The sequence below is a fragment of the Ambystoma mexicanum genome, chromosome 12, assembly GCF_040938575.1.
Source record: "Ambystoma mexicanum isolate Mex_15411 chromosome 12, UKY_AmexF1_1, whole genome shotgun sequence".
NCBI classification, from domain to species: domain Eukaryota; kingdom Metazoa; phylum Chordata; class Amphibia; order Caudata; family Ambystomatidae; genus Ambystoma; species Ambystoma mexicanum.
In genome coordinates, this window is record NC_090936.1 from 120,441,067 (window position 1) to 120,457,568 (window position 16,502).

General features: G+C 44.4%; 1 protein-coding gene across 2 annotated transcripts in view; it reads right to left on the bottom strand.

Annotated features, from left to right (window-relative positions):
- The window catches only part of EFCAB6 (EF-hand calcium binding domain 6), a 1,227,964-nt gene that overhangs the window by 1,143,043 nt on the left and 68,419 nt on the right, over positions 1-16,502 (bottom strand). For both annotated transcript variants that reach the window (XM_069628134.1, XM_069628133.1), the window contains exon 3: positions 2,555-2,775. In XM_069628134.1, the coding sequence (XP_069484235.1) occupies positions 2,555-2,775 (221 nt within the window). The remainder of the gene's footprint in view (positions 1-2,554; positions 2,776-16,502) is intronic.

The following is a 16,502-nucleotide window of genomic DNA, read 5'->3' on the forward strand; positions in this document are numbered from 1 at the left end:
TCATACTACATTGCAACAGAAATAAAATAAATAGATGGCAAAGCAACCAAGATAAAGCCATCAAAATTGTAAAAGGGAAACCAAGATATACCCAGACAATGACATGAGAAGGTAGGCGGGGGGGGGGGGCTGAGAAAACAAACACAACACAAACACACCAGTATGAAAAACATGTCAGGGTGAATCAGGCACAAAACTCATCAAAAGCATGTGCTAGATACCTTCAGAAGTGCAGATGTTCTTCTTTCAAGTCACCATCTCATACCTCAACAGTAAGGATTGCCAAAATCATTCTTATTTAACGCAGCTTAGATTTAGTTTCATTATCAGAAGAAGTGCTCCGCCCAACCATAGACGGTGGTGAGATAAACGGCTCTGCATGTCTTTATACTGATCAAGAGGAATCAAAAAGACCTGTTTGGGAAACATTCAATCAAGTGCCTGATCATTTTTCTCCAAGTCTTCAACCCAAAAGCAGCTGAGCCTCGCACAGTCGCTGATCATGTGGCTCACTAACTGTTTATCAAAAGCACAACTTCCACAGCAGTAAGAGTCTTAAGTGGCGCACATTCAACTTTTACCAATAGACTCGAAAAACAATCCTGTGCTGTATATAACCAAAATGCTTGGAGGAATATTACTGCACACGCAATGCCACTGGACCCCACGAATCGCCACACCTAAATGCGTCCCAGTCTACCAATTATCACCACCTCTCCTGCCCGTGTTTCAAGAACTTGGTAACTATTAATTAAGGTTACCAAAAGATTGCTACTTACAGTAAACCCGAGTTTTGGACAGTGTGAAATATCAGCAGACATAACCATTATACTACACAACAAAGGCTTGAGTTCATTTTACTTGTTCTTTTCACACTCATTGAACTTATACTTCAATTCAACCACATGTGTGACAATACATTACCGCTCTGCATAATGCCAGCCTTAAAAGCAGGGGTTTCCCATAAATGCAGCAGTAAGTGAAAGTACACGTTGTCCACAATCCCAAAACGCATTTGCCAACAAACACGTGAAAAGTCACGTTAGCTATACCAGCTGGAAAAGAAGGAGAAACTCTTGGGGACAGAGAAAGGGACCCCTGCAGGTGATAGATGGAGGCGTCCCTCAGAGTCTATCCGCCTTCCCCGAATCTTGGATATCATCAGAATTGACTGTTATACTTGGAGTAACAACCATAGTGGTTCGTAAGTATCAGCTAAGGAAAGGGGTATCAGAAATTCTTACTGGTATGTGCTTGCTTCATTTAAAATTCTGGGATGGTTGTTCATTGATTACTGAATTTGGAAAGAAGAGGGAGAGTCAGGACACCAGGACGCATGCTGGGAGCTATATTCCTGAACTGTAGTTAAGAAAAGAAGTGCCCTAGGTGCTATCACTTGGCAATGGTTTATCTTATGTTAGGGGACAAGGCCGTGGACACTAGGTCCTGTTGTGGATAGTCCAGACTACCTATTTTTGTAATATCTTCATCCTGGCCATATCATCGCAAAATACCACTCAGGAGTTTAGTTGTACCATCTTGAGGTCACCCCAACCTGTGCCTCACAAGTACTTATGACCAGCAGGCAGGCAGGAGACTTGTAGAAAAGGAAGGACTATTACCCTAAGAGTTCCTGGATAAATGGGGGGCGGTACTACCCCTTCAATTTTCTTTTCAGCCTTCTCTTGTACACTTTTACTATAGTAGGACAAATAAACCATTGGTTTGTGTTCCTTGAAATGTTCTAATACTGTGCATTGTATCATAAAGGTGTTGTACTTTACCACGCTCCTCAACTGCTCCATTTATCCAACGCACGGGGCAGTACAGACCACATTAAAGGCCTTATATGTCTACCGCAAGGAACACAGGGGATAAAGAGCAACTGCCCAACTTTCAGTCATCAACCAGTCGGCTGCCTTTGCATCTGATCCTGAAAACAACCTGCCCCAAAGTGTAAATGATGGGTGGATCTTCTTCAAATCGAGAATCTCAACCCACCCTGCCCCACACTCCTCTGCAACAAACACGACAGACGTATGAGTCCTTCCGACCCTCCTCTCCCACTCCCTTGCACACAGAGTGAATTCGGTGCCTTGTCACTTATTCACATCCCGTTCAAGCAGCTGCAATGAAAGCGTTTGTAAAACAAATAAAAGTACACAGATTTTAATTGCATTATATTGCTCCATTAACTCAAAGATGGATGCTCCGACCTTCTAAACACCCCCATTTCCCTTCTCCGAAACAGGATCTAAATTCACAGACTAATTGCATAATTTCATGAAATTAACTCAACCATTGACTGCCAGTTTTGACACAGAATGGCTTCGGAAAACGGGGCTCCCATTTTGGATTTCATAATGCAGATTTAACGCTGATATTGCATTCATTTTGTCTACAACTTGATACTTTCTTGCATAATACATTGTGGTTCATGGCATTTCTAAAACCTACAGGAAATGGTACTAGGAAAGGAGATTGCCTCAGGCAATGCATACACATGGCCACAAGAGATATTAGCCAATAGAATGACAATCTCGTAATACAGTACCTTTGAGAGGAGGGTGTCAAACTGGACCTGTGTTAGAGGCAATAGAAAGGCTTCCATCACCCTTTGAAATTCTCCTTTGGTGACTGTGAAGTTGTCATCAGCATCTAAAGTCCTAAAGGCGTTTATCAATTCATCTTCTTTCTCGCCAACTTTCTGATACAAGATGCTTTCAATATCAAAGAAGGTAAGTGTATGATCTGGGGCAGAGAGGACAGACAAAGCTGCAACAACAAATAGCATAGATTAATTAAATCATGTTCTTTGATTTCAAATGCAACAATTTGCAAGGGAGACAAACGCTCGTGTTGCGATGAAAAACAATAGACTAAGCTAATGCACACACAGCAGTAAGGAGCCGACCCCATAACAAGTCAGCGTTGCTGCTATATGGTCTGTAATAAACAACTCAAGATAACCTCTCTGCGCTAGTCACATCTTTCTTCCTACATGGTCAGAAAACCCTTGATTGAAAAATGTCCATCTTGCTCATCTCTATACATCGAAGGATTTCTGTCATTAGAAACATCACTAGCGGCACGTAACCAATCTGCTGAGAAGAGTGGCGTATTTAGGCTTTCTGCTGTCCTAGGCCCAAATAAGTGCATGCAACTCCCCCCTCCCCCAACTTTACTCCACTTCTGCCAGACTCTGCATCTCCGGTAGATAGTCTGAAAACAATCTTTCAGAGGAAGGGATAAGACCATAAACTGTCTGCCAACTGGACACAAGTGAAAGAAGGTTGGAAGAGATATTTTGGTTTCAATGCTACGATCTGGTTTCTCTTGCAAGTTACCTGCTGTCACTCTGAGAAGCACCTAGACTGGTCTGTAATATTAATGCAACATAACTAAATGTCTACATCCGGGTCTTGTATATATTAAATATATGCAAGTGGTACAGGCACATCTTATACAAATGTTGAGTAGAAAGCACTGAACCCCCTTCTCATGGTTACAGCTCTGGTGTTAGCAGGGGGGCAAAATGCAAATAAGGCAAGTTGCCTGCTGTAGCCGATGTACCTCCAATGCCTTTGTATGGAACACCATTAAAATATGACAAAATCACAAGTTACAGACAGTTGGAGAGGGTTCTTGGAATATTTGGCTGTGCATTCGCACGGTTGAGTAATGGATAAGGGTGATCCTGAAATTCATGTGTGGGAAGCAACAGCATTCCACGTAGCTGCACAATGCAGACACCTTTTATAACAAATTAAGTGGTGCATACTGTTTACATCATTGCTGTTTGTGCAATTGTTCAAAATACCCAACACCCCAAGAATAGAATTGAGCAATGGATTGGGCGTTGCAGCACCATATTACCTTTGTGGGTGTGGTGTAGGCTATGGGTCTTGCCAGCTTGCGTTTAAGGTCATTTAAAATGTTTGTTAACTCCGTAGAGTTGGTTGGACTGTACAATACATAAGAAGCTTTTGAGATGTGTGGGTATGGATATAGATGCTGTGCTGTCATTTGAAGTATTGTTTCACAGTAGAGGTCCTACCTTGTATTTACAATATAATGAATGTAAATATTACTTATAAGCATCACAGTTATGCATTGTGTGATATACTTTGCAGTTGGGTCTCCTGGTAGTACTGAGCATGCAGCAGATTGTCATCAAAGACACATGATCACCACAACAGGGATGCCATTTGCCTGCTTAGCGCTGAGCAGCTTCGGTAAAGATGGCTGAATGGATATCGTTATGGGACACCTTGAAAGCTGTGAAACAGTGTTTATTTTTGGCACACAGTTTTTGTTTTTTGTTCTCCACCTTCTATGGCTTTGGGGATCCTCTCACAGGGTTCTTGATGCACTTGCGCATTCAGGGTTACTCTTCACCATATGAACTTCTCTATGATCTATTTCATGCTCGCACCTTTTGGGGGTCCAAAGACCTCTGAAATGTTGTGGTTCCAGGGAGGGAAATGAGTGCTTGCTTCCGAACATCATTTTAGCGCCACCTGTGGGAACTCGGCTTGACTTAATCATAGGCATGCATTTAATATTGTAAACGGAGGCATCATTTTTAACATTCACTTTTCTGAAGGGAAAGCCCTCATTTCTGCAGCGGTTTAACAATGAATCGTGTGTATTTGAATGGGAAAGTGGTAGCTTAACACAGTGTATGTGTGGACTGATTAGAAAGAACTCCAAAGATAATGTGAAGTGGCACCAATAACACCAATGAGCTTTTGGCTGTTTTGCATATTAAAGAGCATTTTGTGAAGATAAGAAAGACCAAAGACCTTTATATCTGTCATGTAGGTCTGTGAAAGTTTTATGACTGAATCACTAAATACCTAAAGCATGCTGGGCTTGGTACGCGTTTTTTTTTAACAAATGTCACCGCGCATTACAGGTTAATAATTGTTACTTATGCTATTCAATTCTGATTGTCTCATTGACAGGTATAGTCACATATATTATGAAATGACAAAGTTATCTTGCCATTTTAAAACCTTCCAATGCAGAGTAAAATTAACCCTTTCCTGGGGAAAGGCCAAAGCACAAAGTCAAGTGGAGTCACTCAAGGAGCCAGGACAGCCAATGTTAGTTGCACAGTGTCTAGGGCAGCTGAAGATCTTCTTTGTAGGTAGGTAAAAAGTCTTGCACAATGTTTTTAGAAATGTTTGCAGAAAATAGAACACTTGAGGGGCCACAAGCTGGGAGGCTTGTCAGGGCAATCTATACCAACTCTGCAAGGTAGCCAAGACAGGTCTCAACTGAGAGCAAGCAAGGCTACGCAACAAGAGGTAAATTCTCTTAGACCAACGGTGCCTCTGGTTGGAAGAAATGGTTCCAGCTGGCTTCTGTTCCTGTGCAGCACTGCGGATCCTGTTGTTCCTGGGCCTCAGTAGTGGGGACCGGGGCGTGGGGAGGGACATCTGGGGGCTCCTGCTCTGCAAAGGGAGGGTTGGCGGCAGCGATGGGCAAACTTCGATTCAGCGGTTTTTCAGCGTTTCAGCTCCTTGCGTCTGACAGCAAATAGCAACACTGTGGTTCTCGGATACCACTCTGGACTTTCCTCGCATCTGGGGTTAAGCACTCTGTTGAGGTGGCTCAGACTTGGTCAGTCCTGCTTCAGGGAAGTCCGGAGGATCTTCCAGGTGCTCAGGTCCGACTTAAAAGCAAAGCACACAATCTGGTGTTCCTCTCCTTGGCACTTTGGTTCCAACAGCAGCAGCAGCAGCAGAAGTACAGCCAGCTCCGAAAGGATGTCCAGATGGGCTTACTTTGGAGTTGATTGGTCCCACCGGCTCGGGGGGAAGAGGTCGTCCTTGCAGGGCTTCTCCAGTAGGGGCGAATTCAGAGCTTTAGCATGGCGGCAGGCCTTCACTGAGCAAACCAACGGTCCTGGAGTTGCAGCGGGCGTCTCTTCTGAGTTCTTCTTTGGATTCCTTCGTCCAGTGGTCGACTCTGCCTTCCAAGCCAGAAAGCCTCGCCTTTTGTGCGGGTTTCTCCCGTTCATTCGCAGCCTGGCTGTCGCTTGCACAGCAGGGTGGCTGTCTTTGCCAGACGGCCAGCCGGCCAATCACCTTTGGGTGCATTCCTGTAACCAAAGGGATTAAGCACAGGGGGTTTCGGGCACCTCCCACACTTCCTGCCCCTGCCGGGCATGCTGGAGCCAGAGGCGGGCTCCACTCGTGGGTCCCGCCGGGGACAGGACGAACAAGGGGACCAGGCCTGGTTTGGCGTGCGGGGTAGATCTCAGGAGGGACCTTCAAGACAGGACATGGCGAGGGAGGAGGACGGGTGCCATTTTGGCAGGGTGGGCACCCATGGGTGCCTTACTGTGGCTTCGAACGCGACCCACTGTGGAGATACACAGTGGCGGTGAAGAGTGGACCACTGCCACCAGTCACTGATTGTCGAAGGGGTGCATGCATATAAATGTTACATTAGAAACTAAACAAAGGGGGATACTAAGTAGCCCTTCCAGCACCCTATTGCAAGATGGTGTGCTTGGTCTAGAAAGTTACAAAATGTGAGTGAAGTCAATTTCAGTTCGCTGCTCTTGGGAACGGTGGTTTCGCTGAGGGAAGTGTTTGAACCTTTGAAAAGTCTGGGAGATTTCCCTGTGCCACTGCATTGGGGTGCTGTGTGTCACGTTGTAGGGATGATGCCTGTGGAGTTTGCAGACTCCAAGGTTAAAGGAAACAGTCCAGGTCCCATTAAAAAATACATGAGAGAGTGGGAGGAGGGTCTCTCTCTCCAGGTTGGAACTTAAGGTCCTGAAGTCCAGCGGAAGAGCTGGGGGACTCTAGGGTAGAAGGGAATTGGCACATTTTTGAGAATTCTCCCTAGCAGCACTCTTCTAAATCCATTGACTTTGATATTGCAATCTTCAAAATACAAAACAGTCCAGAAATAAACTCAACGCTAGAAAACTGCCTCCGCCAGTATTCAACTGGATGAACTCTAACTGCCTCAAAATCAACCCAGGTAAAACAGAAATAATGATGGTCACAAAATATTGAGGTGAAAACCACTTCATCCCTTGGCCAAGGGAACTCGGGGCAACCCCAGCACCTTCGGCGATTGTAAAAAACCTGGGGGTCCTGATGGACAATAATCTCACCCTAGAGCCACAAATAAATGCTCTACTCAAGAAATGCTTCTTTCTCCTGCGAGCGGTAAAGAGGATCCTACCGTTCCTATCATTTGCCAACAAAACCACCATCATCATCGCTCTCGTCATATCCAGAGTAGACTACACCAACAGCTTATACTTGGGTATGCCTGAACGACTTGTAAAGAAACTACAACGCATACAAAATGCAGCAGCCAGACTACTTCTGAAACTACCCCGAAGAGAACACACCACACCTGCGCTACAAACCCTAGATTGGCTACAAATAAAACAACAAATACAATTCAAAACAATGTGCATCACGCACAGAGCAGTACACAATCAAGGTGCTGAGTTCCTGACAGACAAACTGTGCCTACATCAACCAACAAGAACGCTCAGATCAAGCAACGACATCTGCCTGGAACCGAAACCCTACAATAAAAGAAAACTCGGAGGATCTTCTTTCTCTCACTGGGCCCCGAAAACCTGGAACGACCTTCAAAAGTACATACGTAACACAAGAAACCACCTACTATTCAGGAAATTACTCAAAACCTGGCTCTTCACGTCATAACTAGAAGACCGACCATAGGTACACATACACAACTAAACCATCGACGAACAAAGAGACAGATCCTGATCCAAACCAAGCAATCAACTGAGAAAAGATTCTAAGGAAAATACTCCACGACATACCGAACGTCTAACCGAGAGACAGCCATAATAGGACCCAAAAGACTGAATACATAGCAAGATCAAGTCGGAAGCACCAGGACGACTCATCAATAGCATCCTGTTCCTAAACCATAGCCATGCCCCAGCAGACCCTAGTCACAACAGATAGCAAGGGAATAGGGAATTCCCTTCCCTCAGCTCCGAACCAGAGGGTGAGATACAGACATAACCATTCACATTATACAATGCTCATTAAGATACAGCGGGGAGCATGCTGCGCCATCACACACAAGCAACAACCAAACAACAGATCTTAAGGAAGACGCTCCATGAAAAAAAATGAACGACTAACTGAGAGATACTCATGATAGGAGGAAACTAACGACTGAATAAACAGGCTGACCAAGACGGAGGTACTCGGACGTCTCATTAACAGCACCCTAACCCTGAACCATTCCAAACTCCAACAGACTAATGTCACAATAGATAATAAGAGAATAGGTAGCACCAACCTCAGTTCCCACACCTGAAGGAAAGATTCAGCCATACCTATCACACTATACAATGCTCACTAGGATACAGCTGGGTCCATGCCGGACCATCACACACTACAGTGAGATGGCCTATAAGGAATCAGCAACAACCCCACCCACAGGAATACAGCTCAAATGGAACAAGAAGTATCAGAACCAGGATACACACCCCACTAACCCAACTTTCAAATCTCTGCATACTCAACCCACCTAAAACTCACACAACCATCTCTCTCCCAGCAATCCGCACACACTTTACCACACTGCATCAACCACACACAAACAACAAATAAACACAACCTACAGCACACAAGGTCTCGCCCGATCCGATACTTGCACCACAGCTCAGCACACGGTGTAGACCGAGCTGAAGCCGTCAACAGCACACCACTTCTCCCACTCTCCTACCTCCCCTCCACCCGACTAACCCTACCTGCCCTCCTTCTTGTTTACAGATCCGTCCAGAGCGCCTGAGGACCAATTCCATTGGTGACGGTGCACTATATAAGTACCTTTAACATAACAGAACATAATATAGTTAAAGGGTGAACTGTTTATTTCAGGATAATCTGTTATTTCCCAAAACAGGTTAGGGTCCTTGTGGTAGCTTGGCTTCCTTTTAGTAGATAATTCTAAGGTGATGTATGCAGTTCTCTTGTATTCTTTATGAGTTGAGTATATCAATCATCATGGAGTGAATGTGTTCATCCTATCGGCGATCGGCGTCCCGCGTTTCTTGTTGTTATATTTTATTGTGATGAGGCTTTCCAGAGATAATTCATTTGCCAACCACAGTAATTATTTTCTAACCACCAAACGGCAAATGTATCACTGCTAGTAAATCAGCAGAACCTCTTTTGCAGTCAGGCGGTCAAGTAGGTTTACTTTTGAGTTTACAAATATCATGTCAGCAGTATTTCTGACTTAACCCGAGCGGCAGTATTACTTCTCTAGGTGGAATGAGGGCTTGCCAGTGGTGTTTTGTCCTGTGCCTGACCTGAATGTCAAACATAGCAAAGCAGGCCCATTGTTTGCTTAAACTTCCATTACCGGTCTCTCTTTCAGAGGACAGAAGGTTCCTGAGAAAGTGTTGAGCTTTTAAGAATGGAACAAATTCATCCACATTCTCTTTTTGGTCTGTACTAACAAAACATGATGGAAAGCATTTAATGTAGCCACCATACACTTACATTAAAAATAGATATACAGAAACGTTAAATGTTTTTTTTACAATAGTTCACTAAAAATAGCCCAAGATAGGCCACATTAATCAAATAAAATAAGATTCAACACAACAGCAACACACCTACTATGAAGGGGCTGATTAAAGGTCAGACAATATCAAGTGGGAGTATTTTACTATCCTCTTAGAAAGAATGAATATGTTAAAACAAATAGATAAAAAGGTTTGAATACAAATATTTAAATTGTGTAACGTGTCCTTTCCAATAATAAAATATGTATTGAAATATAAATGCTGTGATATGGTACCAATCCTAGCACGCCCTGCTCATAAATGATCCACAAATATTCAGGGTGTAAGGATCCAGTTGTACTGATTTAACGTTCACCTCACATTAGTTCAAACAAACGTATTTGCCTTTTCTCTCAAGTCCCCTGAAACTCATCTAACAGTCATATATCACAAGTAACTGCTTACTAAATTCTTATCAATTTAGCTTTTTTTGTGACAAGATCACAAAGCACCACATAAGAACAGCATATTCAATACTGCCCAAAATGTGAAAAATAACTATAAAACAAACTCTCTCAAAGTCACAAGGGCAACACCTTTGCATGAAAATAAACATACGCCAATCAAGTATGTTAAAATCAATTGGCTAATTTAAAAATTCCAGATTGAAAGTTGATACAACAAAAATTACAGAGGTATAATGTGCTCTCTTCAGACGTAAACTGCTTCACCTACTGTTTTTACTTATGATTAATATAAAATTGGAATCAAACATTTTCCCCACAATTCATTGTAGAGACGACATTTGAGGAGGAAATCTATTACAGTCTCAGTCTTAGAGGCACAACAAGGACAACCACTGGAAGTTATAAGTAATTTACAACTCAATTTTAAATCCCGCTAGTGATAGATATTATGTTCAATCTAAATTTGAAAAACAAAATTCTCTTTAAGTGTGAATTGATTACATTCAGATATTTCTGATTAGTTTGAAAATCTAAATTAGGTGTGGTTTCTCCCTGCATTGATTGTGACTGTTAGTTTAACAATCGAATTATGGTATGCTTTCTTCATGCATTGATTGTGACGGTTAGTCTAAAAATCTAATTTAGGTGTGCTACCATCCAGCATTTGTTTTATTCTGCTAGTTAAAATCCTACTTACTCCCTTGCTCTCTGTCTCTGCCCCTTGCTCCCTTGTGGCCCCATTCCCACCTTTAGCGCCCACTGTTTCTTCCCATTCCTATTGTTTTTCCTTGTTCGCTTGCGCCCTACTTTTCAACTCCCTCCCGTGTGCCTCAGCTGCTCAGCCTGTTTAAGTGTAGCACACTCTGTGCCCCCTCATAATGGCACTCTCCATCTCTCGGTGTCCGGTCAAATGTTCGAATGCATTTGATCGAATGACAAAATGCTCGAGTCAATTTGACCGAAAACAAAAAGGGTGAATTTTTTTTTTTAAAGTATATATTTTCTTTTTGCTCTAGTATTGGTAAAAAAAGGTGTTTTAACACCAAAAATAGGGGTTTGGTGGGGGGACCCCCCACCTCCCAAAAATAAATAAATAAATAAAATTAAAAATCTACCCTTTTTTCGGTCAAATTGATTCGAGCATATTGTCATTCGATCAAATGCATTTGAGCATTTGACCTATAACCCTATCCCTCCTATCTTCTCAAAATGTTTCTCCATCTCCTACTATTCCCCGCTCGCCAAGTCTGGTAGGAAGAAACTTGGCTCCAGCCCAGGCCTTCCTATCGTTGACACAGTGCTTCCACCAAAGAGACGCTCACCGACATCCTCTTCATCATTCCTTCCCCCGACCTATGGACTCTCCATATGGTTGTTCTGCTCTCTCCCTACTCTTTCTCACACATTAATGGTGGCACCTTTTTGTCTACTCCAATGGTATCGTATTGGTACAAGGGCCCCAACCCAACCTCCTTCTTTTTGATAGGCTCCTCCCTCGCCTTATCAACTTTCCACCTTCCTCCTCAGCTCCCTTGCCAACTGCACCTACGACCTCCCCGACTCCCTTGTCTGCTAGGCACACCTTGGCTTCCTTGCCTCCACCTGGTCACACCGCCTCCATTACTATGGCTCCATTGACACCTTCTACTATCCTGGCTCCCTCGCCCACACACTCAGCACTGACATCCTTGTCAGCCTCTCCCACGCTAGTGCCCTTGCCACCCACTGATGATGCATCTGGGGCTCCCTTGCCCCCTCCGGCCTCTCTTTCACAGGCTCCCTTGCCAACTACTGATGTCCTGCTCCCTTGCCTGCACTCCCTTCGGACCCTATGCATTCTCTTGCCTCTATCTCTTTGGCACATGCGCTGCTTATGGGTGGGACCTCTGTCCTCTGCACCCCCCCCTTAAGTCCTTATAAAATGGGAATCTGATCCACGCTGCAACTCTTGATCTGCAGTCAAGCACTCCTCTGACATCTGCCACCTCCTTGAATACCTGGACCTTGATGTTTTTTCGCTCATTGAGACCTGGTTTAAGGACCGTTCTGTCACGAGTTTTGCCACACTTCTCTCCGAAGGCTACAAGATCCTCTCTGAGCACAGGCTCAACGGGCCGGGAGGGAGAGTTGCCCTGATCTTTTCATAGTGGATCCCTGTTTCGACCATTCCCATTCAGGCATATTCCTCTTTCGAATGCCTGGTCTGCAGGCTCTCTCTCCCTCTCCTGTCTCCTCTCTTACACTGGCCACCTTCTATCGGACACCGGACCAGTCCACCCTCTCTCTCTCGGAATGGGCTAACCTGGCATCTTCTCTCCTTTCCTCCACCTCCCAACTCCTCCTGGTGGGGTATCTCAACATCCATCTTGACTCTTCAGGAGCTTTCCGCAACCTATGTGACTTGCTCTCTCTTTCCATTCTGCCCTCTGGTCTGACGCACACTGCTGGCCACACCTTGGATGCTCTCATCTCCACAGACATCCTTCTCTCTAACCCTCCCACTACTTCACTCTCATTGACTGATCAGTCTCTTCTCTCCTCTCACTTGAAGCTCTGGTCTGGTCCAACGCACACTGCTGGCCATACCTTGGATGTTCTTATCACCACAGACATCCCTCTCTCCATCTATCCCTCTCACTACTTCACTCTCATGGACTGATCACTTTCTTCTCTCTTTTCACTTGAAGTGCTCTTCTCCTTAAGCACTGGCACACCCTGCACTGCCTCCCACCTACAAGGTCTTCCAACCCATGAAAAAAGGGTCGGTGTCTGCCTTTGTCTCCACCTACTCCTGTCCTCCTACTCTTGCGGCCGATTCCCACTCCGACACAGCCATCTCTAACTTTCACCTTTCCAGCTCCAATACTCTCGACATCCTTGCCCCTGTCATGAGGGTCCAACTGAAGCCTTCCAAAAAGTGCAACTCTTGGTACGACTCTGATCTGGCTGCCCGTAAACACAAGGGCAGGGCAGCGGAACGGAAATGGGGATCTACAGGTGCGCCATCTGATAAGCTACCCTGCCGCCTTCTGCAAAGGCAATATAGACTCTGCATCCGGCTCAAGAAAAGTCCATATTCAAGCCTCTATTGCACCCATCCAGGCCATTTGCAGGGTCCTAGCTGCACAGTTCACCACCAAAACACAGGACATCCTGTCCTCTCTCTTCTCTGTACCCACTCATGCACCATCATTTCCTGGGCCCCCCTTGGCCGCCCCCACCACACCCCCTCTTCTCTCCTCCCTCTCCCTATCACAACTGAGGAGATTTCTAGACAAGTCCGATCTATGAAAGTCTCCTCCAAACAGGCGGACCCTTGCCCCTCCAAAACCATCAAGGACAACATTGACTCTCTAGCTCCAGCCTTGGCAGACCTCTGCCTCCTCACCTTCACCACTGGAGTTTTCCCTACTTCTCTCAAGCATTCCCTTGTGCACCCTCTACTCATAAAATCCTTTGCCGACCCTTCTAATCTGGCAAACTATCGCCTGATCTCTATCACTCCTTTCCTGGGCAATCTCCTGGAGAAGTTGGCTATCTCTCAGCTTACCCTTCACACTGAATCTGTTGGTTGTCTCCATGACCATCAGTCTGGCTTTAGAGCATCCAGAGGCATGGAAACTGCTCTTCTGAACACCCGTGAAGACCGGCACTCAAACCTTGACTAACTCTCCCTCTATCCTCATTCTCCTTGACCTCTCCTCTGCTTTTGATACTATAAACCACAACATCCTGATCTTCCGTCTCTGTGATACCCTGGGCATCACAGATCAGGCCCTGGCGTGGCTTGTGTCCTTTCTCTCTGACCGTCCCTCCCAGGTGGAACTTGGGTCCTTTCCCTCTGCTATCACTTTCTCTACCTGTGGTGTCCCCCCTGGTTTTTCAGTGTTATGCGGATGACACACAGCTCTCTTTCAGACTACCCTTGGCCTCTGCCTACTCCTCGCTCATTCCAGACTGTCTGTCTGTAATTCAGTACTGGTGTGCTGCTAATGATCTCTGCCTTAATGCCAGCAAGACAGAGATCGTCCTCATTGGGACCCCTGCTCCCACTTTCCCCACTCTGGCCGGCCTCCCTTGGTCCTCCACTCCACCCACCAGTGAGGCAAAACATCTGGGGGTCATCTTCAACTCTACTCTCGCCTTCTCTTCTAACATCTCGGACATGTCCAAAAACTCTCACTACCAGCTGTACCTCTTCAGAGGTATTCTACCTTTTCTCACCTTCCCCCAGAGGCTGACTGTCTCCAGAGCCCTGGTTCTCTCCAGACTGGACTACTGCAACAGTCTCTTTCTCAATCTTCCTACCTGTACTCTCAGACTCTTCAACTTATTATATATTTTTTTTTATTATTATTGGTTTGTATAAACCTTTAAAAAAACAGAGCCAAAACCGACAAATACATTTCCATCTAACATTCCATCTCTGGACAATGTCTTTCTTCAATGAGTAAACATTATTACTCCTAGTATACAAGGTGAGGAATAAGTCCATTTAGCCACTAAGTTTTAGTCAACTATCTCTGCGTCTAAACCCTACTTTAGCATGCGGAGAAAGGCAACTAATGCATATAAAAACAGCTTTGTTTGAACCGTCAAACAGCACCTTCCACCAGTCCTCGGCGGACAGAGTCTGATGTTTACTTGTTACTGGGCCAAAAATGTTTTTTCTGTGGTGCTCTAGTCCAGCGCACGACATTGTCAAATGTTTAAGAGTCTCATTATTGGCTTTACAGAACCGACACAAAAGATGTGAGTCAGCATACTGGGACCAAAAGCTTAAACGCTCCTTAGTAGGCAGTACGTTGAGCCTGAAATGCATATATAAAGCTCTCGTATGTTGGTCCAGAAAACAAGTCAGATACTCGTGTAGCTGACCATAAGCTCTAGCTTCTCCAGAAGCCTCTTTCATTGTCTTTGATTCGGATCTTAGATTGCATGTGTCGATCCAGTCGGTTCTCCACATCTTCAATTTGGCCAAATCTGGATTTTCAGTTAAAGTCTGTACATTGATATCATATGTGTCTAACAACTCAAGACACAACCTATTCCATTGGAACAGGATCGTTTGTGTTTTTTCAGTATCTAGTTTATGTATTATACTGATTTGAGGTGGAGGATTAATTTGCATCGATTTCCTGAATAAGCTTAGAAGGTTCCAGGTTACTAGGGCCTGGATTGAAATGTATCCGAGTTTGAATCTTATACAAGCCATTGGAGTCCCCTTTGGTAGGTGTAGTACTCTGGACCAGAAGATATTTTCAAGCAAATTCCACACTTCATGCCCACACCCAAAGGCGTTCTCGCCTCCGTATATCAATGCAGGCACCACTTTTTGCTGGAAGAAAATAACAGGTTGTTTTAAAGAAAATGTACCAAATTTTCTATTGATATTGTTTGTTTATAAAAAAAAAGGCCATTCACTGTTAAATACTTTTCAAGAATGATAAGTTTTCGTTGAAGACCTATAGGCGTTAAATCCAAAAGGATAAGATCGTCCGCATAAACAAGGTAATCAATGTGGGTACCATTCATTTTTGGTGGAAACGTGGTTGTCTCATTTAAGATCTCTTTAATGTCAGATATAAATAAATTGAAGATAATGGCTGCAAGGGGGCAACCTTGTTTGACGCCCCTGTATGTGCCTATTGGGGCTGATAATGTGCCCTTAAGGTCTAATCTGATCCTGATCGAAGTTTTTGTATGTAGTTCAAGAATAGCCGCCAGTAGACTGGGGGGACAATTCCACGTACTCAGCGTTTCCCATAGAAGATCCCTGTTTATGCTGTCAAACGCGTGTGATAAGTCTATTAAGGACAAGTAGACCTTAGAGTTGGACCGATGTGCTTCCATCTTCAGTAGATTTAACAACAGGAGATTAACGCCACACCCCACACCCTTGACAAATCCTGTTTGTCTTGGGTCTACCCGATTGGATTCAGTAGACCATATTAATAGTTTCTGTTGCAGGAGGGTATACTTTCCCCAGCACATCAAGCAGTGCAATGGGTCTGTAGTTTTTGGGGATTCTTCTCTCTCCTTTTTTGAAGATTGGCACAATCACAGCAGATTTCCATGATTTTGGAGTATTGCAGCGCTTAACAATTCTGCTAAACAAGATTGTACAGAATTCTGACCATTCTTCAGGGTGGCGTTTGATGGCAAAATTTGTGAGCCTATCCGGGCCAGGAGCTCTTGAATCATGCACATTCTTAATTACTTGCAAGATGTCTTCTTTATCAAACACAATCTCCCAATGGGTTAAGATGGGCATTTCCCATTCTTTAATTGATATATCTTTGCGAAAGAAAGCTATCCATTTCTCCTCAAAGACCAAATGTGCCTGCAAAGCATGTTGTGGAGCTAAATTGGTATTTATTAGTCTCTAATAATCTGCTGAATTTTTACTAGCCATTTCAGACATAATGAGCTCAGCGTCATTTTTTAACAATGATCTTGTGCGACTTGAGCCAGTTCTTATACGCTTGTTTAAGCGTTCT